Genomic DNA, 25,240 nt, shown 5'->3' with positions numbered 1-25,240 from the left:
AAAGAAATTAATAAAACAATCCCAGGGGCACCTGGATGGCTCAGTCAGTTGAGCGTCCAATGATTCGTAATCTCAGGGTCATGAGTTCAAGCCCCAAGTCAGGATCAGAGATTACCTGAATAAATAAAACTTAAAAAAGAAAAAGAATAAAATGCTTAGGAATAAATTTAACAGCAAAAACCCCCCACAAAAACTTAGTCTCTAAAAACAGCAAAACATGGTGAGAAGAACTGAAAATAAACTGAATGAAAATAGAAAGGCCTCTCAAGTTCATGGACTGGAATACTTAAATACTGTTAAGTGGCAATACACCCCAAACTCATCTACTGCCAATGTGTAAATGAGTGCCTATCAATACCCCCAACAGGCTTCTGATGAGCTGACACTAAAAGCTATATGGAAATGCAAGGGTGGAATAGCTAAAACAATCCTGAGAAAGGAAACCAACTGCAAGACTCACACTTCCTTTTTTTTCTTCAATATTTATTTATTTATTTTGGGGAGAGTGCGAGAGGGGGAGGAGCAGAGAGAGAACAGAGGATCCAAAGCAGGCTCTGTGCTGACAGGCTGACAGCAGTGAGCCCAAAGCGGGGCTCGAACTCATGAATCACGAGATCATGACCTGAGCCAAAGTCAGACGCTCAACTGAGCCACCCACACGCCCTAAGACTCACACTTCCTAACCTCAAAACAAGCCACGGCAGTCAAGACCGGCATGGGGACAGACGTGATGGGAGAGTCAACAGAACAGAACTGAAGGCCCAAACATACACTCTCAGGTTCACAGCCAACTGCTTCCCAACAGGGAAACCAAGTTGATTCATGATTCTGGGACACTGCATACCCACATGGAAAACACTGAGGTTGAACCACAACCTCAGACATACAGAAATTAACTCAGAAGGGTCCGAGAATGCAAGAGGTAAAATTATAAAACTCTCGAAAAAAATAACAGGTGTAAGTCACTGTGATCTTGGGTTAGGCAATGGTTTCTTAAATATGATACCACAAGAATATGCAACCGAAGAACTAGATAAATCAGACCTGACCAAAATGAAAAACTTCTGTGCATCAAAGATTGTTGTCAAGAAAGAGAAATCGGAACCCACAGAATGGGAGAAAATACTGACAAATTATTTATCTGAGAGAGCCTAGTGTCCAAAACATATAAAGAACTCTTCTAACAATAAAATGACAACCTAATTAAAAATGAGTGAATGGTCTAAATAGGCATTTCTCGGGGTGCCTGGGTGGCTCAGTCGGTTAAGCATCCTACTTCAGCTCAGGTCATGATCTCACGGTTCGTGGGTTCGAGCCCCGCATCGGGCTTTGTGCTGACAGCCAGCTCAGAGCCTGGAGCCTGCTTCAGATTCTGTGTCTCCCTCTCTCTCTGACCCTCCCCTGCTCATGCTGTCTCTATCTGTCTCTCAAAAATAAATATTTTTAAAAAATAAATAAATAAATAGGCATTTCTCCAAAGATGATACATAGTCAATAAGTACATGCAAAACATATGCAACATTTTTAGTCACTGGGAAACACAAACCTAAGCCATCAGGACAGCTATAACCAAAAAGACCAATAGTCATAAGCATAGGCAAGGAAACAGGAATCTCCTCACAGTGCTGGTGTGCAAGGGCGCAGCTGCTTTGGAAAAGTCTGGTGGTTCCTCAAAAGGTCAAATGCAGAGCTACCATACGACTCTGCAACCCACTCATAGGGGTATGCCCAAGAGACACGTAAGCAAGTGTCCACACACAAATGTGTACACGGATATTCACAACACCACTGTCTGTAACAGACAACCCCAACGTCCGTTAGCCGATCACCTAGTAAACAAAGTGTGGTCTGTCCATACAATGAGGTTCTGGCCAACAAAAGGAATGAGGTCCTGATATTTGCTACAAGTATGGATGAACCTGGAAAACACTATGTTGAATGAAAGAAGCCAGACACCAAGGCCACGGATTGCTCGATCCCAAGTACACAAAATGCCAGAACTGGCAAAACTACAGAGACAGAAAATAGACCGGTGGCTGCCCAGGGCTGGGAGGTTAGGGAGGAAATGAGGAGGGAAGTCTTTTTCGGGGTAATAACGATGTGCTGGAATGAGACCGTGTGATGGCTGCGCAGCCTTATAGATACACTAAGCACACTGACCTGAGGTCGATAAGGGTGCTTTTACAGTATGTGGATGTCTCAATTTTTAAAAACTGTATGAGAATATTCTCTATGGTGTATGACATTAACTACAGAATCAGGAGAATAATTTATTTTTATGCATACATACTTGTAACTCACCTGTTCCAGTAACCAAGTATTTTTTTTTTAATTTTTATTTATTTCTAGGAGAGAGAGAGAGACAGCGTGAGCAGGGGAGGGTCAGAGAGAGGGAGTCACAGACTCTGAAACAGGCTCCAGGCTCTGAGCTGGCAGTCAGCACAGAGCCCGACACGGGGCTCAAACCCACGAACCACAAGATCATGACCTAAGCGAAAGTTGGACGCTTAACCGACTAAGCCAACCAGGCGCCCCTAACCAAGTACTTTTTAATATTAAAACGATCTAGAGCACCTGGGTGGCTCAGTTGGTTAACCATCTGACTTTCGCTCTGATCATGATCTCATGGTTTGTGGGTTCAAGCCCAGCGTTGGGCTCTGTGCTGACAGCTCAGAGCCTGGAGCCTGCTTCAGATTCTGTCTCCCTCTCTCTCTCTCTGCCCCTACCTGCTCATGCTGTTTCCCTCTCTCTCTCTCAAAAATAAACATTAAAAAAAATTGTTTAATGATCTACTAAGCAGCAAATGTAATTTTTAATTGGAAATTCAACAAGATACTAATAATGATGAAATCCGAGTAATTTTCTGTTTTCCAAATTTTCTAGAATTTGCTTTCATTACTTTTATAATTAATTACCCACTTTCCTGTCACAAGCCTTAACACATAATGGGAAACACCCCACTCCTAAATCCAGCACAAACAATAAATATCTGGATAATAACTGAACTCAGGATACATGAAATCTGTACCTAATTCTTCAGCGCAGCTGTCAGTAACTGAGTATAAGGGAGGAAAGAGGGGAAACGGGAGCCACGAACCATGCAATGATACCCAGCTTTCAGTAGCAGCATTAAGGAGAGTAAGTAAGCCAATTCCTCAGGTTAACACGCAGCTTCGCTGGGATATCAACTGAAGGCCGCAAGGGTGTAAAACAGAAGTTCGCCAGGTTACAGTGACGTTCATTTTAAAGGAATCAACAATATTAAAGAACAGTCTGTACTCCTTTCGTAGGTGACAGAATGGTACATGGACAGAAACTGCTAAAATGTAGCACAAAGGAAATTACCAAAGACAAGACAGTTGCTTGGTAAAATCCCCCCACAGCACACATACACACACAACACACGGATCACACACACAGCACAAGGATCACACACAGACCACATATATAGCACACAGATCACACACAGCACATGGATCACACACACAGCACATGGATCACAGGCACGAACAGAAAAATGACACCACACCCAGGTCACTTTCACAGAATCATAAAATACAGCATACAAATGGAGAAATGGGTGAAATCCTTCCTAATCATTGTAGGGAAACCTTTCTAACTCAAAATCCAGACACAAAAGAAAATAAAAGTAGTGATGAATTTTATAATATTTTAAATGTTAAAAAAAAACACTTTTGCTTGGAGACAAAAAACCATCATGAGCAGTATCAGACAAATAAAAATTAACAAATTGGAGAAAACTACATTACAGATGAAGACTCAATTTCCCCAGTAAGTATGGAGAGTTCCTAAAAACTGAAGTACAAGGTAAGAAGCTCCCACAGAAGATGGACAAAAGACACAAAGAGTATTCTGAGAAAGACATACAAGGGACCCTTCAATGCATGAAAATACACACAACCTCACACATGAGAGAAGTAAGCACTCAAATCTCAACGCCCCCTCTCTCAGACCAGTACAACTTGGAAAGCACAGTGCATGCTTCCCTGGCCCTGCCATGGGGACAGACTGCCACATACGGGCTGAGGGGCACTACCTACCAGAATGGGGTGCACAAATGCAGCAACAGGGGGCAGTGGGAGAAATGGGGGCCTGGGGAAGCTTCCAGTTACTTCTCATTTGGGAACATCGTGTTCTGCGTGGTGATTTGTGGCTGTGCTCGGTCTATACAAATGCCATCAGCCAGGACTTAACAACCACACCCGCAGATGCATGTGGTGCTTCAGGCTGGCTAAGGCGGACTGTCTCCCTAGACCCCTTCCCAGGCAGTTTGGATTTAGTTGGGAGACGGCTGACAGACACGGGGCTCAACCCCGTTGTCACAGCTGCTGAGCTAGAGAGTGAAGGGCGGCTGACAGGCCCATGACAGCGCCCACTAAGCAGCACATGGCAGAAAGCCGGTGCAGGTGCAGCCCTTTCCCCAGCAGACACATGGCTCACTTAGGGAAGGGCTGCCACAGAGACCCTGCTGAGTGCATGGACAGAGGCAGCTAGAGCCAGGCCAGGCAAGGTGACACTCTTGGTGCCTGACTGACAATGTGGCCTGGACCCTTGGCTGCAGGCCTCACACCTCAAGCCTAAGTGACACTCACGCACAAGAACGTGCACAATCCGTGTGCAAGAGGCCAATAGAATGGGAGCGAGGGCACGGGAATGGCTGTCCTGGTACAGGGGAAGGAGGATGCACTGCAGAAGGAAGGCCCAGGAAGTCCCCACAGTGACCACAGAGTGGAACAGGGACAGCAGGAGACACCGCCCAGGAAGGCCTGAGCTCAGAAGGTAGAGAGGGCATGCAGAGAAGGCAGAACGTGACGGGGCAAAGCAGGCAGGTAATCTAAGAGGTGAGGGTCCGCCAGGTTCATCAACATGTTTGCACATGTGCACGGGGCAGCCCGTTTATGTGCTCAAGGGAACGAGCAGGCAACAGCAGGACAAAGGCTCTAAGCCCAGCTCCAGAGCGGGGGGCACAAGGCCCAGCTAGAAGGACAGAAGCCTGGTGTTGGGGGCTCCACTCCCACAGAACCGCAGCTGGCACAGACCCCTAGGCCACCCCGGAGCCACAGGACAGTGCCAACGGAAAGGCGACGGCATTCACGGTGCTCCCGGGAACCTGGAACACATGGCCACAGCTCCCCGAACCCTGCGAAGAGCCCACTTCCCAGAGAGGAGAGGGCGCCTGATCTCATGGGGAGTGGTGACGCCCAGGGCACTGCAGTGGGAGGGCCACATGCTCCCAGTGACACCAGGGAGGGACACAGACTCAAAAGCGTCCTCAGCTGTCTTAGAACAACTGTGCACGGTCAAGTCCACACCTTCACAGGTGTGAGCACCGCGAACACAGGTGCGTCTACAGTTATACAGGAACGGCTTCATCGCTTGTGTCAAGAAAAGTTACCGACAAACCTAAAGAAATATATTTTCTAAACGAAAATGAGGAGAGTTTAGGCTCCTCCAGACAACCATCTCTCAAGGTGACAGCAGGCTAACTGGGAAAGAAAAAGCTCTGTGGTCCAGCTAATGCGGGAACATGTCGCTCTATCCCAGGACCGCCAGGTGACAGGGGCAGACTGATGACTCATGGGCACCTGGTGGCAGAGGCCACAGACACGTGTGCCTCAGAGACCCATGGACCTGTGTCCTGGCCCTCACTCCCTACTACCTGCACTAGCAGCCTTTTAGAAACAGGACCACTCCCACCCCTTGGCCTTTGGGCTGTCGGGACCCCAACAGCGTCTGCTGTCCCCACACGGGCACAGCCTACAACCTGCCTTCCGGCTGCAGGGCTCCACCCTTGCTGGTATGGGTCGTGTCCGCCGCAGCAGCTGACTCACATCTACAACAGAAAGTCAGCTTTAACTCGAGTGTCTGGCAGGACGGAGTGGTNCGGGGGGGAGGGGGGGGGCAGCCGGGCACGACCCCAGTGACCAGAGGACACATAATGGTCATTACCAGTGTCAGGGGCACTTTTAATCCTTTTGTCTTATTTAAACATGTATTTCCACGTTTCCCCCAATGAACACGTCACTTCTGGTGACCTCATGGTCGTCTGTGTAGTCCCCACCCTGCCAGAACTCCAGAAGGCCAGGTTGCGGAGCACAGCCCAGCAGAGCACCCCAGGGTTGATGTGATGCACGTGCAAGATGCACCCTGGGCAGGGGATGTGGACAGCACGTGGGGGAGGCCCTGCGTGTGGGCAAGGGTGTGCAAACCCGAAGCTGGTCCCTGGAGTCCCGAAGCTGGTCCAGGACACAGAGCCCGTGGCAAGCAAGGGAGGCACCAGCATCCTGCCGCCCCCACACGTCTCCCAAAAGACCTCTCCATGGAGAGACAGAGGCAGGGGTCCCAGTGAAGAAGACAGAGCCCCACTGCACCCCTTCTACCACCTCGATCCCTTCAGGTATCTGCAGGCAGCATTTCCAAATTACCATCAAGAACCGACGTTTCAGGAGAAAGGAAACTCCAAGGCCAGAGGGCTACCATGGAAACAGATCTAAATAAGGGCTGAGGCAGCAACACCCCAGGCGCTTGAGCAGAGATCCAGAGCGAGGACGAGGCGCCGGCACAGACAGGCCCGCAGCCGGGATGGGCCACCAGGCCCGCAGTGTCTCGCCCAGGACCACAGCCCTGTCATCCAGCAGAGGACAGTGACCAGCGAGGTCCCCGCTGACCCACTGGAGCAGGGACCATACTACGTCTGTGGGCCCTCATGGGGGCGACCGCTCCCTTCCTTCCTGACTCTGCCACAGGCTCTGCTGCTTTTGTTGTTCCGAGAGCCTGGGACCTGTCTTCCTAAGACAGAGGCTCTCCGGTCCTCCTGTTTACGGGGCAGGCTGCGCAGGCACCAGCGAACAGGTCAGGAAGCCCGTCATCGCCACGCCTGCCTTGTGTGGCACCCACCGTGCCAGGGTGCCAGCACCGGGTCGCAGCCAGGAGAGGAAACAAGGGCGTGAAGTCTGCTCTCCTGGGAGAGGACACGGGCAGCAGAAATGACATCCTCCTGCAGTACTCTGCTTCCTGGGGGCCTCCTGGAAAACGCTTGAGTGTTTCTAGGTCACAGCTAGTCCCACTGCCCCTACCGCGGAGAGCTGGAGCGAACAGAAAGCTCTCAGGGAGTCTGCCTACACAGGGACCCTGTGGGAGGGGCAGAGGGATGGCCCAGGCAGGACACTGGGACCAGCGGGAGGAACAACCCAGACCTATCCCCCATCTCCCCCCCACCCCCCACAGGTACCGGAAGGGAACACAAACCACCCTCCCGTGAAGATTCTGTGCAAGCATGTGGGGAGTACGGGGCACTGCTATGGACACCTGAGGGCGCTGGCTGCCTTGCAACACCCCCTCGCCGACCCCCAGGCTGCACCCACTGTCAGTCACACCACACCCCTGCAGCCTCTCACCAACCCCCAGGCTGCGCCCACCGTCAGCCACACCACAGCCCTGCAGTCCCTCATTGATCCCCAGGCTGTACCCGTCAGCCACACCACACCCCTGCAGCCTCTCACCAACCCCCAGGCTGCACCCGCCATCAGCCACGCCACACCCCTGCAGCCCCTCACCGACCCCCAGGCTGCGACCGCCATCAGCTACACCACACCCAGCCACACAATGATGCTGCCTAGGGAGGCAGCACCATTCATACAATCGGGGACATGACAAGCCTGTCCCCACCGTCTCCAGTCGGCAGCCCCCCAGGCTGGCACTCCTGAAGAGAGACGAAGGGACCCAAGTGCTCCGTGCACAAGCACCGCTGGGCGAGAGCGTGGGGCCTAGCGCCAGGCTCCCACGCCCGCACCACCTCGCCCACCCCCGGGGTGACCAGTGCCTGTGGGGAAACAGCAGCCCAAGGCCAGCGGCAGAGCAACGCAGGGCTGTGTGTGATGCAAGGCTTTCCCCCAGGCTGCACATACGTTTTACACAAGGAACACGGGCTGTGGTCAGGAAGGGAAAAGCTGAGCAGGACGGTTTCAGGGGTGACGAAATCCAGACCAGGAATCGGGCATGAATGGGCCCGGCCCCAGCTCCCAGTTCTGGAACCGTAGACCGAGGCCGCCCGCTTGCCCACGTGGGAGGATCTACAGGCCGCATGGTGTGACAATACGGACACAAGCCCAGAAACCAGGTAAACGCATCAACAGGATGAGTCCACCGGAAGGGGCACCCTAAGCAGGAGAAGCAGGGCCGGCACCAGCAAGGATGCGTCTACACGAGCAAGGAGGGAAAAGGAGGAGCCGTTCCACGGGACAGCCCCATGTGCACCTGCACAAGCCGGGCCGGGACCTCAGCAGTAGCTGCTCCGGGTGCCAGGGGCATGAGGACCAGGGGCGTACCCGGGCAGGGCCCAGGGGCGCCGCTGGAATGATGAGCTATGTGGGAAGGAGGCCTTTAGATGAGCCCTTGACAGCCCCGGTCACAGAAGGTACTGGCATTTGGGGACTCGGGAATTCTCTGTGTGATCTCCGCAAAGAGTTTCTCAGCAGATCTGAATTATCTAAAAACGCAGTGTTCTCAGAGACCACAGAACAAGCAGAGGTGGAGGGTACAGGAGAGCCCAGGCCTGCACACCCGGCTCCCTTGGCAGCAAGGCCGTCCAACAGGGCCTCCTCCGCAGTCCTCACAGCAATCAGCCAGACAAGGCCACCAGGGCACCCTCCGTCAGCCCCACGGATGCTCCAACTCTGCCTGTCGTCCACCATGGGCTTCCCAGAGGATGCCACTTCCTGGAAGGATGCGCAGTCCGGACCACTCCTGCTCCCTTGGGAAGGCTCACAAGCCCGAGGCCTGCGTGGACTGTGCCACTGGGGCACTGACCCAGGCGATGATCTGCTGGTCACACCACCAGGGAGGCTGAGTGCCAGACCTCTCGCGGAAATGCCACAGCGGCCTCCGGACCCGGCCAGGGGGTCTGAAAAACACAGAGTTGCCATAAAAGATGACAGGAGAAAGAAAACACGTGCAAGGTGAAAGCTGTTACTCTGAAAACTTGAGGGAAGCCGAGTGTTACTAGGTCACAGCATTCATCAGATATGCTCAAGCTGAAAGGCTTATTATGTTCTAACATGACTTTAAACTGGAATCATCATTCACTCAACTGGTACTGAGTGCCAACTATGTGCCAGGCATGTTCCAAGCCCCAGGACACAGAGTGGACAAGATAAATGGAGCCGAAAGCATTGCCCTGATTCCAAAACCAGATGAAGACACCCCCCTAAAAAGATAGCTACAGACCATTATCACTGATGAAGACAGATGCAAAAATTCTCAAAGAAACACTAGCAAATGAAATCCAACAGTACGTTAAAAAAAAAAAATCATTCCCCACCATCAAGTGGGATTTATTCCCAGGATTTAAGGGTGGTTCACTATTCACAAATCACATCATAAGAGAAAGGATAAAAACCATATGATTATTTCAATGAATGCAGAAAAAGCCTCTGACCAAATACAACATCTGTTCATTGATAAAAACCCTCAATGAAATAGGTTTAAAGGGAATATAACACAACATAATAAAGCCCATTGTATGAAAAAGCCTCAGAGAATATCATACTCAGTAGGAAAAACTGAGAGCTTTCCCCTAAGTTCAGGAACACAACAGGGATGTCCACAGTCCCCACTTCTATTCAACACAGTACTGGACGTCCTAGCCTCAACAATCAGACAACAAAATGAAAAAAAGGTAGCCAATTCAGTGAGGAGTTAAACTTCTTTCTATAGGTGACATGGTTCTCTATATAAAATCCACAAGACTCCGCTGAAACAAAACTAGCCAGATTATGGAACGAACCCGAGTGTCTAACCATAGATGAATGGATAAAGAAGATGTGATATATACACACAATGGAATATTATTCAGTCTTAAAAAAGAATGAAATCTTAACCATTTGCAACAGGGATGGATCTAGAGAATACAATGCTAAATAAAATAAGTCAGAGAAAAACCAATACCATGATTTAATTCCTATGTGGAATTTAAAAAAACAAGCAAAAGAAAAGAGAGAGAGAGAGAGAGACAAACCAAGAAACAGACTCTTAAGTATAGAGAACGCACTGAAGGCCCCCAGAGGGAAGGAGGCGGGGGTAGGGGAAATTGCTGATGGAGAAGGAGGAGGGTGCTGGTCATGGTGAGCACAGAGTGATGTACGGAACTGCCGAACCACCGTATCCAGGCTCGGGCTGCCCCTACACGGCTCTCAGCTACTCAGACCCAAGGCAGCCACGGCCAACACCGGCCCCCAGGACCAGCCCCTCTCTTTTTCTTCCCTCCTCAGCAAACATAGGCTCCATCCTTCTAGGTGCGCAGGGCAAATTTCCAGGGTGAGAAAAACTGCAGGTGTGTTTAAAATTCTAAATGTTAAGAAAAATATAGAACTATTACTAAATAGTTATTAACATATAAATACTAAATATCCTGGATTCCTAGAATATCCAAGCAAGTCAACTGCGAAACTACGGTTGACTCTTGAACCATGCAGAGTCTAAGGGCACCAACCACTCCCTGCAGTGGAAAATCCACCTGTGACTTCTGACCCGCTAAAACCTTAACTACTAAAAGCCTACCGTTGCCTGGAAGCCTCGGCGATAACATTAGTAACATAGACCTGGCGTATTCCACGCGTCATATGCTGTATTCTTACAGTGACGCCAGCCAGAGAGGACAAAATCTTACCACAGTGACGTTCTACAGGGGAACATAAAACAGGACGAGTAATTAAGACATAGCCTGCTCTCGGACAAGAAGGCTCTATAATGTGAAAATGTCAATTACCTCTAATTTAAAGCATAAATTTAATGTATTTCAATGAAGATTTCAACAGAATTTTCATATGGAAAAATGTTCCAGAATAGCTGGGGGGTTGGTGGGCAGGGGACAGGGAGATCAGACACTAGTCCACCACGTGCGAAAACATATAATAAAGTGCTGGTAAACAAAACAGGTTAGTCCTGGCAAACAGATAGAACAAAGGATGAGTATCTGTAAGTAAACAGAACGAACGAGGAAAAAAAACACAGCAATATACACAGAGCCAATCAGAACCCAACATATGCCACATACAACAACGCCACAAAGTTAGAGTAGCTGAGCGACGGGCTGGGGCCTTGCCGGGCGCCTGCGGCGGGTCAGGTGGCACCGAGCGCCCGGCTGTGGGAACACTGGTACTCTCTCTGGGGCCAATACAGCAACAGCCATCAAAATGATACACACCGCACTCTCTGACCCAGTAACTCCTGCCCCAGGAGTTCATCCAACAGAGATTCATGCACATTTTCAGAGAAACACACACAGCATATTCACTGCAGCAGCGTCGCGGTGCCGGCAGCAGACCAGAAACCACCTAATTACACTCCCCGAGGGACCCTGGTTAGTGATGCAACACCCACCAGGTGGGATACCTGGAGGGTGTCAGGAGAAAGCTTGATGCCAGAGTCACCTGGAAAGCGTCTGAAAATCCTGACACGTGCTTCCCACCCCACCAAGGACAATTTAACCAGATTACGAGGGGTGGGCCCAGGAGTCAGCCTTTTAAAGCCCCAAACAGAAGTGACTTCAAGGACAAGAATGGTGAGGGAGGGGGGTATGGGACAGCAGGGCTGTGGAGTGGAACACCACCCCGCCCCCCAAAGGCAAACCCAGATTCCACTCATCTCCAATGGCCCCAGCTCGAGCTGGGTCCTTACCTGCAACATGGGGACCGTGAGGACACAACAAAGCCCGCAAACTGGGACACAACAGAGACGTGCATACACATGTAAACGTGAAAAAGAAAAACCGTAGAGAACATACACATTTCACAAAAGAAACAATAGACAATGGTTCCCATTAGGGATAACTCACTTCCACTACATACTCATAACTTTCAAAAATGTTCACCGGAACCGTAACTGCCAATTTACTCACCCTGTAACAATCAGTTAGTGGGAAACTCAACATACCAACAACCTGTTTGCTTTTTTTTTAGGTGGGCTCTGCACCCAATGTGGGGCTTGAACCAATGACCCCAAGATCAAGAGTCGAGTTCTTCACCGAGTCAGCTGATCACCCTGATTTTTTCTTTTGACAAATCAACTGTGAGAAAATAAAATATGTAGGTCAGCTACAACTACAAACGATATGTGGCTGCAGCCTTATTTACAGATTTAAACCAATCTTTATTATTAAAGTGAGGCACAGAAGAAAACTAGAAGTTTATTTTTTTTAACGTTTATTCATATTTGAGAGATACACACAGAGTGTAAGCAAGGGAAGGGCAGAGAGAGAGGGAGACACAGAATCTGAAGCAGGCTCCAGGCTCTGAGCCGTCGGCAGAGAGCATGACGTGGGGCTCAAACCCACGAGCTATGAGATCATAACCTGAGCCAAAGTCGGACGCCCAACCAACTGAGCTGCCCAGGTGGCCCGAAAACTAGACGTTTAAACACTAATTGAAAATATTTAAAGATAAAGTATAATTTGCTTTTTTTTTTCATTTTCATTTATTTTGTGAAAGAGCAAGAGAGAGCGTGCATGCTCAAGCGCACGAGGAGGAAGAGGAGGAGGAGGAGGAGGAGGGAGAATCCCAAGCAGGCTCCAAGCTCAGCATGGAGCCCAATGCAGGACTCGATCCCACGACTGCAAGATCACAACCTGAGCTGAGATCAAAAAAGTGGGACTGGCAACCAACTGGGCCCCCTAGGTGCCCCAGAATTTGCTTTAAAATGACTCCAGAGGGGACAGCTGGCAACAAGTGTGTGTGGGGTCCTTACGAAGTGTCTGCTCTCCTTTGTGTTTAAATTCTACCTAATGCATTTTTGGCAAGACACATATATTTCTTTTTCAACAACAACAACAAAAACAAGCTAGCATAAAATGTTACATTCTTTAATGTTCTAGAAAAATATTTAACTACAAGCTGCTGGTTTTACCTCTGAAAAGTATCTCTCAGATAGCTGTAATACTTGCTTTTTTCTTAACATGGCAGAGCAAACACATCCAAGTTCAGGCCTCTGCGGGCACAGAGTATTTATGGCTTCGAATCCCATTGACACTGGCTGGCCCTGCCTTCTAACTGCGGGATTTTCAGCACTTACATCTCACTCTCTCCATCTGTAAAAAGCAGCACACTGCCAGGGGGACAAGCTCCTGCTGGCCTCCACCCAACAGGCCAGGACGCCAGGTCACTTTTCCCAAACAGTTTCAGCACCCAATACACTCAATTCAAGTCACTGCTGAAGATGTGTGGGCCAACCTCTTCTAAAAACGAAGCCTGTGAGCTATAAATTAATTGCAAAACAAAGACAAAACTGCAGTTTCCAGAAAGTAAAAAAGTATTTGTAACCAACAACCTGAATCAGACTTTCCTGACTTGGGACTGAAATCACACCCTGTGGAGGGCACACAGGGGGCTCAGAGAAGGGGCAGTTCTGGAGCGAATGGCGGGAAGGTGAGACCGCAGCCTCAGCCCCAGACAGGCTGCTGGCCCCGGCATAGCTCAGGCGACTGACAGGGGAAGGCTGGCTCACATCCCGGAGTGCTGGCTGTCTGTCCACTGTTCTCTGAGCGCAGGATTACAGCCAGCACCCTCCTGTGAGCACAAGAGCCTCTTCGAGGCACATGGCTCTCAGCAATGGACAACACAGATTCAAAATCAACAAAACGCAGGCAGGAAATGCTCAGGATACAAGATTCAGCGAAACACAAGCCACAGTGTCACATGACTGCATAAGCTTCTATGTGTGCGGATGCGGGTGCTCTCGCATGAACACACATTTATATACACAGAAAAAAACTAGAAAATACCCCAAAGAGTTAACAGGGAGCCCTGGGATGTTTTTATTCTTTATATACTTATTTTTCAGTTATGCTGCATGGAGCATAACTAGAAAAACAGACAGATAGCTCGTTTAAGACAAGCAGTATGTCCGCAGGAGCTTGGACCTGCGTGAGCGCTTGCTGTGCGCTGGGAACCGCGCTCAGCAGGTGTGACAGGGGGACTCAGCCAACCCTCACTGCTAACCGATGGGGCATTCCGGTGTGTCCATGTGACTCCGGCAAGGTCTCCTGCCATGGGCACCTGGAAAGGCCAGGGCCAACAGACAAAGGACCTATTTAGAGATAAAAGCAAGAACCCAACTCATCAGGAGCGGACACCCCAGCAGGACACAGCACTGCCTAGGGCCATCTAGGCTGCAGGACCACAGGAGACAAGCTACAAAACCGAGGCGGCACACCTCTGGGGCTCAGCTCACACGCCCAGCAGGCCGCTGCCCTGACGCTGCAACACAGGGGAACCAACCAGCGTGAGTGGACCACAAGGTGAAGACAGCCAAACGGCCGGGAGGCTCTGTTGAGGGCAGGCGCAGATGGGAGCACAGAGGAATGGGGGCTGTGCCCGGGTTTGGGGGCGGCCAAACCGGATGGAAACGAAGCATTGCTGAGGGTGCCACTAGGAAACCTGAAAGCCCTCCTCCAAACGACGCCATCCCCTTCCCAGGAAGCACGTGGATCCGTCCAACAGCAACAGGGCCACACCACCAAAACCAGAGACCACAGCAAGCAGCCGTCCGCCACACCGCGCTCTTCCAGGTGACGGAGCGGCACTCCAGCAGCTCCAGGACACCCCCCTCGGCTCTGCAGACTGCCTCCCACACAGGGGGTGGATGGCCTGGGTGCTCCCAGGGCACACACCACCCTGCAACACAGGCAGCCTGGGAGCACCCTGTCCCTCATCCAGACACTATTTCCAGGTGATCATTTACTCCTTGCTAATTTTTCCTTTCTTTTTCTTTTCTTGTAAAGAATTGTTTGTAACTTCTAAAGGCAAAAGCCAGACAAGGCAAAGCCTTTTTGGATTCTGGTAGGCTGGCCAACACTAGCCCATGCAGCAAACATCACTGTGTTACCTACAGCGCCACCTGCCAGCCAAGAGGGGGGCTGCAGGACATCCCAGACCCAGAATGTAAGAGGGGAGCCCCTGGAGCTTCAAGAGAGGTTTCTCAAGCCTCTGATGCCCCTGGGTTCTGCCCCTGTTCCTTCCACAGCACCAGTGACATGGGGAGACATTTCCAAAAGCTGCCCAGCACTCCAGGAGTCCTCTGAGCCCGGGTCATGGGGCTGAGCAAAGACTCTGCAGCACTTCCTCCAGGGCGTTCACTGTGGACACTCCCTGCAGACACAGGCATGTTCTCAACGGTAAGCTGTGTGCACAGGGATATCTGTGCTTCCAGACGCCATCTCTCTGCTAAGGAACAAAACTGAGCACTTTACGCAGCGGGGACAGGCATTCCTGAACTTCACTGGAAAGGTCCTGACAATGACAGTGGGGCAGGAACAAGAATGAAATTGACAACCACAGGAAAATTAGATCCAATTCAAGTTTCCCTCAAATAACTCCTCGTTCACCAAAAAAAAAAAACTATACACGTGGCTTTAATATGAAAATCAGTATGCAATTATGTACAAATAAAAACATACACTGCAAAAAATTTGGGGCAGAAAACAGACCCTTCGCCTGGCTGACTGAGTCCATTAAGGGTCCGACTTCAGCTCAGGTCATGATCTCACGGTTCATGGGTTCTGACAGCTCAGAGCCTGGAGCCTGCTTGGATTCTGTGTCTCCCTCTCTCTCTGCCCATTCCCCACTCACACATATAAACACTAAAAAAAAAAAAAAAAAAAAAACTATAAAAGAGAACAGAGCATGGTTGGCAAGGCCCGGGTATGGTGGCTGGACCCTGTCTGGAGCAGGATGGTGCTCACAAGGGCACACTGGCACAAGTCAGGACTACAGCCAACAACCAAGCTGTGCTGTGGGGTAAACTACATCCCAGCAAGTCCACAACCAACGGCTGATGACAAACACACGCGCACGACATACAGATGTAGGTATTCACTCTCTTACTTTGTTTTTCCCTGGTGCCTATGCAGAATCTGTTCAATTCACTAAGTGTATGTGTGTCTTTCCTGCCCAACGAGAGAAGGAAATGTCTGCTATCATCACTGCCACTANGGGGGCAAATGGAAAGAGCACAAATCAGCCAGCTCAGAACCAGACTGCAGGTGACAGGCTTGTGGACAGACAGCCCACACTGGGCAGGGCTCCGTGTGGTCACACTACTCAGCAGAACCCCAGAGGGCTACAGTTTATAGGACAAACGATCTTGGGCACTGACTGGACGGACGCGGGGTGCCACTAATGCAAAGCAGGGAGAAGGGTGGCTTCCCACTCCCTCCCCGGGTCTGCCGCAGCGCTGTGGCTCCACTGCGTTGAGATGTGGGAGCCACAACTTCCTGGTCTGCTCATGGAAAGCCAGTTAGCACCCAAAGGCCGAGAAGGTGCCCATCCCTGGGAGGGTTGGTCCCTCGGCACAAGCCCAAGGTTTGCCAGAACACCCCAGTCTTCTCTCTGTACCCACAGCAGCATACAACTCGAACTCACGCTGATTCTAGCCCAGAATACAACGTGTCAGTTCAAGGATAGAAAAACAGGGTCTTGGGGCACCTGGGTAGCTCAGTCGGTTAAGCGTCCAACTTCGGCTCAGGTCATGATCTCACGGTTCGTGGGTTCAAGCCCCACATCGGGCTCTGTGCTGACAGCTAGCTCAGAGCCTGGAGCTTGCTTCAGATTCTGTGTCTCCCTCTCTCTTTGACCCTCCCCTGCTCACACTGTCTCTCTCTCAGAAATAAATAAAACATGGGGCGCCTGGGTGGCTTAGTCGGTTAAGCGTCTGACTTTCACTTAGGTCATGATCTCACGGTTCGTGGGTTCGGGCCCCGCGCTGACTGCCAGCTCAGAGCCTGGAGCCTGTTTCAGAGTCTGTGTCTCCCTCTCTCTCTGACCCTCCCCTGCTCACGCTGTCTCTCTCTCTCTCTCCTAGAAATAAATTAAAAAAATATTTAAAAAAAAGAAATAAAAAGAAATAAATAAAACATTAAAATTTTTTTTTAAAAAATGAAAAATAGGGTCTTGACAAGACAGAGGCAGCCATTCTAGCCCTAAGCCAGAAATCAAAAACAAATCCCCTCTTTTAATAAGCTTTTAGGAATTATTTTTTTAATGCAATAAAACAGTCAGTAAAACAGAACGCGTTTTGTAGGAACGTTAGAAAATACACTAAGAGGGGAAAGATGATAATAAAAACCCAAACCACCACTCTGCCAACCAGGACTCACCATTTATCTCCCTCCAGGCTTTGTCTTCTGCATGCATATAACCTCACAGGTTTCATTCACCATCACTCTGAGAACTGCTTTCCTAATGCGACACTACATGACAGGAGCGCGTGTGCGCAGCAGGGTTCACCCACAGATGCGACCAGCAGCACACTCAGAGAGCCATGCGAGGAACAAGCTCACATGGCCCAGCAGCCAGCGGGCCACAAGCGGGCTCTCCAGGAAGGGGGCTGGGCTGCCTCCATGGCATGAATTTCTCCTGCTTCAGGGAGAGCTCGTCTCTGCTTTCGGTGCCCTTCAACTGACTGGTGAGACCCACTCAGGTCACCCGAAGTCCACTGGTTACGGATGCCGCCAACCTCCACGGAACCCCTCACAGCGACACCCAGGGATGAGGCCCAACCAGGCTGCCACATAACATGAACCATCACGACATCCACATCAGTCACCTTTCAAGACCATTTAAAAACGTATATGGCCCTTCCCTAAATGACGATGTGGACTCTCCCAAAGTTTTCCTGAAACAAGTAATGTTAGATTACCCAAAACTGAAGTGAGTAACTCTATACGCTCAGTCTTCACTCCAATACCCAAACACTGCAGGTGTCTGCTTCCTGGCAAAGACCACAGGAAGAAGGCAGCTACACACAGAAAGAACTCAGAAACTGCACAGGGTCCCTCTGAGTCTTTGCCAAATGGTCAACTGTCCCCACATGAGTGCAACCCCGATGGGGAGGGAACACAGCTCCTGGGAACCGAGCGCCCCTCAAATGCGACGCTGCTGAGAACTGAACTAGCCCTGGAATAAAAGGTACTCTAGACACACCCCCAACAAAGCTGAAAAACAAACTTCTGAAAGATCATACTGATCTGTGATAAGTAACCGTGAGGACGGGGGCACCTGGGTGGCTCAGTTAAGGGTCCTTGACTCTGTTTTAGCTCAGATCACAATCTCACAATCTCAATTTGTGGGATCAAGCCCTGCATCAGAGCCTGCTCGGGACTCTCTCTTTCTCTCTCTCTCTCAAATAAATAAACTTAAAAAAAAAAATGGTGACAACAAAACTCAGCACTCTCTAGAGGAAGAAAACAAAATCCAGAGATGCAGCTACATAACATTCACAATATCAAGCATCCAGTAAAAAATTACCAGATATGTCAAGAAGCGGGAAAATATAACCCCAAATCAGGAGAAAACAACAGCAAACTGCCAATTGCAACAAACCGAAAAATTAAGAGATGACGGAATTGGCAGATGAAGACTTAAAACAGCTATCATGTTTACAAGATATATAAGATATGAAGTATGTTTAGAAAAAAACAATGACCATAAAGATTGAGGCCTTAAAAAAAATAAATAGGAATTTTGCAAAACTAGAAAATAAAAAGTGTACTGATGAATTTAACTAAGGATTAGACACTATAGGAGAAAAGAGTCAATGTGAAGACAGCGTGTTAGACGCTGCTCTAAAGGAGGCACAGTCTTACAAGGGGGTCAGTGCAACAGAGGCAGAAGGCAGCTCGGAAGCCCCCAGGGTACAAACACAAAGAACACACTACAGCAGGTTGTGATCAGATCCTGAAACTAGTGATAAATACCTTAAAAACACCCGGGACAGGGGACCCATAAAGGGGAACAAAGAACATCACTCATTTCTCATCAAAAGACAACAGAATAACAGAACGACATTCTCTAAAACATTGAAGAAAGAAAAGTATCAATCTAGAATTCTACAGACAGCAAAAATACCCTCAGAAAGGAGCACCAAAGAAAGACATTTTCAGACCAACAAAAGCTAACGGAATTCATCGCCAGCAGACCAGCACTACAGGGAACATGAGAGAAAGCTCTTCAGGAGCAAGGAAACAACCAGACCTCATGACTCTCTGCCGAGACCCCTCCGACTTCCGGGTTCCAGGGCCCATTTTGCCCCTTTCTGACCTGAGATCCACCTTCGACACCTGCTCGTCTTCCTCAACGGGCTTGCGGCTGACTGTGAGCCCCACCACCGAGCATGGCCATTACGACCCCAGGTCTCACCCAGCTAATCTCATTCTGTGTCGCTGCAGGCTGTCTGGCTTGCTTCATTACCATTCCCGAGGAGCTCCGCTCACAGCACCTCTCACTAGGGGCAGAGAGTGACGAGAGGGAGGAGCCGCACCACGGTTAGGGCAGAGACGGGACCATGTGGGAGGGCGCGGACCATGCTAGAACAGAGGAGGCCAGGAGCAGACACTGCCGCCACTTCGCTCCCACACAAGGAGGCTCCGGATCTTCGCACAGTGTAGCCTGTGCCCCGTGCCAGGAAACAGAGCCCCTGGAAAGGGAGGAGAGTATAGCCCGGGGATGGATCCCGGCGCGGCGACAAACGGGCTGCACGACCCCCGGCTTACATGACAGACACAGCAGCCTGTGAGGCAGGTGCTTTGTTATCACCTCCGCTCCAGAGGAGAGAAAGCCAAGACACGGGTAGCGCTGCGAGCCAACAACCCCACACACGAGACACGGCTGTCTCCAAGAGGGCTCTGGGTGCACAGTGGGCGCGTGTCCCCACGGCGCCGAGACAAAGCCCCCACACAGCCAGGTTGAGTCTGGGAGCCCGGAACTCTGATTCCGGCTCTAGCTCTCACTCTGGCTGCACAGCCAGGGCGGATCGTGACCCCGCCTTATGGGGACAACAGGAGGCCAGAAGCAGACTGGCCCCCCGCTGCACATGGGCACACTCCTGGAACGTACCGCAGCCTGCAGACCTCACCACAGAGACGGTCGGTGTGGTACCAAGTGAGAACCACTGACGGACCACACCACCCACGGGACTTCAAGCGAAAGAGAAACCGCAAAGTAGGAACTCTTACTTAGGAAGAGCTGGGGGCTCCTTCACGGCTTCCGCAGCACCGGCACATGCTTCCACCGCCTCCGCTTCTGCCGAGCTGGGGGCTGCTGCCGCCTCGGCCTCACGGAGGCCCGGCGGTCCCGGAGGCCCAGGGTCCGTGCTGGGGACGACTTCCACCTCCTGTCCTGCGGCCAGCACTGGCTCCAGCTCAGCTGTGGCCACTGCTGCCTCCTCCGCCTCCTTCCTCCTGGCCTTCTCCTCCAGCTCCTTCCTTCTCTTCTCGTCATCCTGGCGTGCCATGTGCTCGAAGGCTGTGAACACCTATGATCGAACAGCAAGCCAGCCATGAGTGGCCCCTCCCGGTACTGGGCCACACACGCTACGCGAAGGGGGTTGAACCTGGAAAGTAGGGAATGGATAAAGTGGAAGACCACAGACACGCTCCCCCTAGGAAAAGGCACACACTTCATTTTCACCAGGGGCAATCTGTATCAAGGTTCCAAGAGCACAGAAGGGAAACCTGGTAACCAAGGCTCACGATACCTATGTGCTGAGCAGCCAACTTCTGGGTCTAAAGAACACGCAGCTGGGGCACCTGGGTGGCATAGTCGGTTAAGTGTCCGACTTCAGCTCAGGTCACGATCTCACGGTTCGTGGGTTCAAGCCCCATGTCGGGCTCTGTGCTGACAGCTCAGAGCCTGAAGCCTGCTTCAGATTCTGTGTCTCCCTCTTTCTCTGACCCTCCCCTGCTCATCTTGTCTCTCTCTCAAAATAAATAAAGCATTTTTAAAAATTTTTTTAATTAAAAAAAAATTAAAAATCTAAAAAAAAAAAAAAAGCACTTAACTAAATGAGCTGTCCTCATTTCTTCTGACAGCCCCTGGTGAGACCTGTTTGCCCCGGGAAGAGCACACCATCCTAGCATCAAAAGCTGTAAAGCCGCCAACAATTCAGACTCAGAAGATGGGAAGTGAGCTGAGCCCGCTCAGTACAGCAGGGCCACCAGAGCGCAGCTGTCTGCCCATACTGCAGAGGTGGAGGTGGTGTGGCTCTTAAAAAATGTGAGAATTTCACACCCCAGATAACCATGCTGGGTCTACAATGAGCAAGGAACACAAAAAATCCAAGCAATGACTCCCACCCTCTACAAACTCGATATTCTGGTGTGAGGTTCAGCCCCTACTCTTTTCTGGGACGGTCTCACCCGTACAAGCGCTGGGACTCTCCACCCGAAAAGCGCACAGGAAATGTGGCATTTTGTATGCACCTTTCAAGGGCGCACACAACCTTGAATGTGGCCAGCACAGACCCGCGCACGACAGCGCCACCAGGAGAGGCTGTGAGGAGCACCTGCGGTACTTGCAGTGGGTGCACAGATGCACGTCCAGGTCTTGGAAATCTAAGAAGTTCCTTGGAAGGAAAGGGCTACCAGCAGACCTTGAAGAAAAGGCACGTGTTGTCCGGGGGCCACAAGAGGCAAGGCCAGTGCTCTGAGGGCTGGGGCCATCAGGGGTTGCTCCTCCTGTGGCTGGAGGCAGGAGGGCTGGGAGAGCATGGGGCAAGGGGGAGGCAGCAGCCCTGTTCCCCACACGTCCACACATTAGCCCACAGGCAGGTGTCACAGCAGCCTCAGCCTCATTCACAGCTGCCACAGCCCAGGAGCAAGCGGAAGTCCTTCCGCAGGGGAACGGATACTACACTGTGATCCATCCAGACACTGGAGTATCACTGAGCACTAGAAAGAAATCAGCTATGGAGCCGTAAAGAGACATGAAGGAAACTTAAATCATATCACAGTGAAAGAAGCCAATCAGAAAAGCCCATGCGTGTTCTGTAGGATTCCAACTCCATGACATTCTGGAAAAGACAAAACCACGGGGAAGTAAAAAGACCTGTGGTTGCCAGGAGTGGGGCAGGAGGGAGAGTGAGGGAGTGGAATGTGGTAGATTTTGCTGGCAGTGAAAAATATTCTGTGTGTAAACACCAGTTAAACATCTGTCCCAACCTCACAAAACAACATCACTAAGACCGAACCCTAAAGCCAACTACGGTTTGGGTGGTCTGACACGGAACACAGGTGCCTCGATCTTGTGCAGATGCTTGGGGGGATGGGGACAAGTGATACACGGGAAATCTCTGTACCTTCCCTCCGATTTGCCTTGAACCGAAAACTACTCATAAAAAATGTTCAGAAGCAGACACACGTTAAATAATCATGTTCCGTGCACCGAACAGGAAGACAAAACAAAAGGTCTCTAACCACTGAACTCTGCCAAATGCTTTCAGATTCCCCCAAAACCTTCCAGAAGATGCTGTGAGGAAGACAGCACTGACATTTCAAACAAAAGGAAAAACTAAGCTCAGCGGAGGTGAGTTCCCTGCCCAGGTCCTTCCAGTCAAAGAGGAGGAGAGTAAAAATTATACAAGGACACTGACGTCCAAAGGCCACATCGGCAGAGAAAGAGTGAAACCCTAAGGCTGAAACCAGGCCACAATTCCAGACCCACTTCTACTCCTTCAGAGAAGCTGAGCCCGACAACATCTCACAGCCATGCGTACGACACCTGACTTCGCCTTCGCGGCCACTTAGCCCCCAGACGCCCCAAACCTTCATCCCAACTCCACAAAATAGAGCAGCAGCAAGAACTCTGTCATCTCACCCCCTGGGACCGCCCTGCCCCTGGGCCTGGTAATCCTCGCTGTGTCCACCGCCTCTGCTGCTTCAGCACCCCACCTCCTCTAGCCTGCCACCTGCCTCCCCTCTCTGCTGCTCGGGTCGCTGAGGACCTGGGCGCTCACTGTACAACCAGAGCACCGTGGAGCTGGAGGAGAGGTCTATGACCTCCAATCCACTTCTCTACTGACAGAGAGGAGAGAACCCTCCCACCAGGTCCAGTGAGGACCAGATGGTGCCAGCTCTCCTGATTCTGGGGCAAGCAAGGGACCTTCTACTAAGAAGGCTTCTCAAACTGGACCCAACCTGGACAAATGAAGCGTCACTATAAACTATTTTCTTCCTAAAACACACTAAAGGGGCACCTGGGTGGCTCAGTCAGTTGCGCATCTGACTCCTAATCTTGATTCAGGTCATGATCTCAGGGTTCGTGGGACCAAGCCCCACTCTGTGCTGACAGCATGGAGTTTGTTTGAGATTCTCTCTCTCTCCCTCTCATATGCATGCTCGGTCTCTCTCAAAGTACATAAACTTTAAAAAAATACACTACAACATCATGGTAGGGAACACAACTTCCACGTGCATCTTTCCTGCTGAAGCTCGTCCCTCAAGCTCTCCACCCAGCCGGCCAAGCCCTTGGAATTAGGAAGGAAAGCCTGACATCACACTAACAGTCCAAACCTCAAAATATCAGGAAACTTTCAAGTTCCAGAATGGAGTGCCCAGCATTTCCATCCAAGCCCTGCTTGCCCATGTCCAGGAGAGCCTCCAAATCCCCACCTCAGGTGGCTGGCCACAGGAAGAAGTCTCCTAGCAGCAAATCAGGTGCAGAGAAAAACCCCCTAAGAGGCAAAAGAGCAGGGATGGGGGCTCAGGAGGACCACCCAGCAGCAGGACGGAACATTGTGCCGCAGGAAGTCATTCGGCCGGACTCGGCATCTTAAGGTCCCACCCACCACAGAACTCCAGTCCAACACTAAACTCACCTTCACGACTCTCCCACCAAATCGTTGTGTGGCCAGAATGCACCCCCCCCAGGATTCACCCCCATCGACCCAACAAAATGCCCTGCGCACATCTGCATCTCTGAAGCTCCTCAGGCACTGCCGACTGTTGGGAACCAGTCACAGAAACGCCACTCTCTTCTTAACCATTGCTAGAAGGCGCCCCCTGGGTTTCTGGGCAGCGTACTGCCCTGCCGACTCCCTCTTGGGGTCACCCCCTAAGTGCTGCCCTCCACCTTCAGCTCTTCGTCTCCCCGCAAACCACTCTGGTCCCTCCATCTCCAGAGAGACCCAGTCCCATGGTTTCAGAGCCTGCGAGCAGGGACTTCTGTCAGCAATCGCAGATTCAAACTTGTCTGAAACTAAGCTTTTCCCCGTAAACTCGGGCCAGTTCCGTTAGTGCATCATCATTATTCCAGGTCTGAAACCGCAGGTCATCTCTGACTCCTCCCTTCCTCCCTCCTCTTCTTTAGGCCGCTCACCAGGTCTGGACATATTTTATACCTCATTACCGGGAAAATGAATTACCTCTGTCAGGTCCTGTGTGAAATAAGGGCAAAGACCACCTTTTCAGAATGCTGGGATTAAATAAGGTAACACCTTACACGCTAACCAGTACATACCCGCTTCCCAGTAAGCGTTCCTTTCTTCTCCACATCTTCTCTGCAAGCTACCATCACCCTAAACAAAAGTTCTCCCGCCCTACTATGGAAAGACCTGGAATCATAAAGATGAAGTTCTGAGTTCCAGCTCTGCGATGAGTTCGGTCAAATCACCTAACCTTGCTGAAATGGCACCCTCATCTGCCACATCAAATTAAACTTTCCCAGGACGCTCCTGAGCACCAGGGGAATTCCACGCCCCTCCAGCGCGCATCGAGTTCGCCCACACGTGAGCGGAGAAGGACTGCGAACACAGGTCTCGCACCGCCGACTCCGCTGCCCCGCTCCCGCCTCCACGCGACGTGCTCGTGGGGCGCGCAGGTGTCCGCGGGGCGGCCCGCTCGGCCCCCCTCCCTGCCAGGCCGCCCTGGCACCTCCAAGCACCCCGAGCGCCAGGCCAGGCCCCGTCCCGCGGGACAGTAACTCGACACCTGAGCAGCGCCTCAGCTTACTCGCAGGCACGGCCGCGGGAGGCGGGTCCGGGGAGGCGCCGTGGGGGAAACTGAGGCCGGGAGTGGGTGGGCTCCGCCGCTCCCACCCCCACCCGGCCCCGGGCTGCTCTCTCCGCGTTACCTGCAGCACCAGGGCCTGCGCCGCCCCGGGCGGGAAGCCCATTCGGTCGGTCGGGTGGCGCAGCAGGCGGTAGAAGTCGGTCTTGCGGTAGAGAAAGCCAAAGAGCACGCGCAGGAAGTCCTGGACGTTGCCTACGTGCTGGAGGATGCCCAGCAGGGCCTGGTCGTACAGCTCGGCTGCCCCGGGCTCCATGGCGTCGCCGTCCGGAGGGACGCTGCTTACTGCGGGCGCGGCCCGGACGCCGGCCCACGGCCACTTCCGGCACGCTGCGGTAACGGCTCCGCGGCCCGGCGCGACTTCCGGTCCGCCCTCGCTCGGCCCCCCGC

The 25,240-nt window shown here is 51.4% G+C and overlaps 1 protein-coding gene across 1 annotated transcript in view; it reads right to left on the bottom strand.

The window, feature by feature from the left end:
- NUDCD3 (NudC domain containing 3) overlaps positions 1-25,229 on the bottom strand; it is a 56,659-nt gene extending 31,430 nt beyond the window's left edge. The window contains exons 1-2 of the mRNA XM_077765813.1: positions 24,915-25,229; positions 20,024-20,322 (exon numbers count right to left, since the gene is read on the bottom strand). Of these exons, the coding sequence (XP_077621939.1) occupies positions 20,024-20,322; positions 24,915-25,106 (491 nt within the window). The 5' untranslated portion in view covers positions 25,107-25,229. The remainder of the gene's footprint in view (positions 1-20,023; positions 20,323-24,914) is intronic.
- Positions 25,230-25,240: the final 11 nt, after the last annotated feature.

Source organism: Crocuta crocuta, unplaced genomic scaffold, assembly GCF_008692635.1.
Source record: "Crocuta crocuta isolate KB4526 unplaced genomic scaffold, BGI_CrCroc_1.0 scaffold751, whole genome shotgun sequence".
NCBI classification, from domain to species: Eukaryota; Metazoa; Chordata; class Mammalia; order Carnivora; family Hyaenidae; genus Crocuta; species Crocuta crocuta.
The sequence above is the reverse complement of the archived record's forward strand: the minus strand, read 5'-3'. Positions and strand labels throughout refer to the sequence as shown.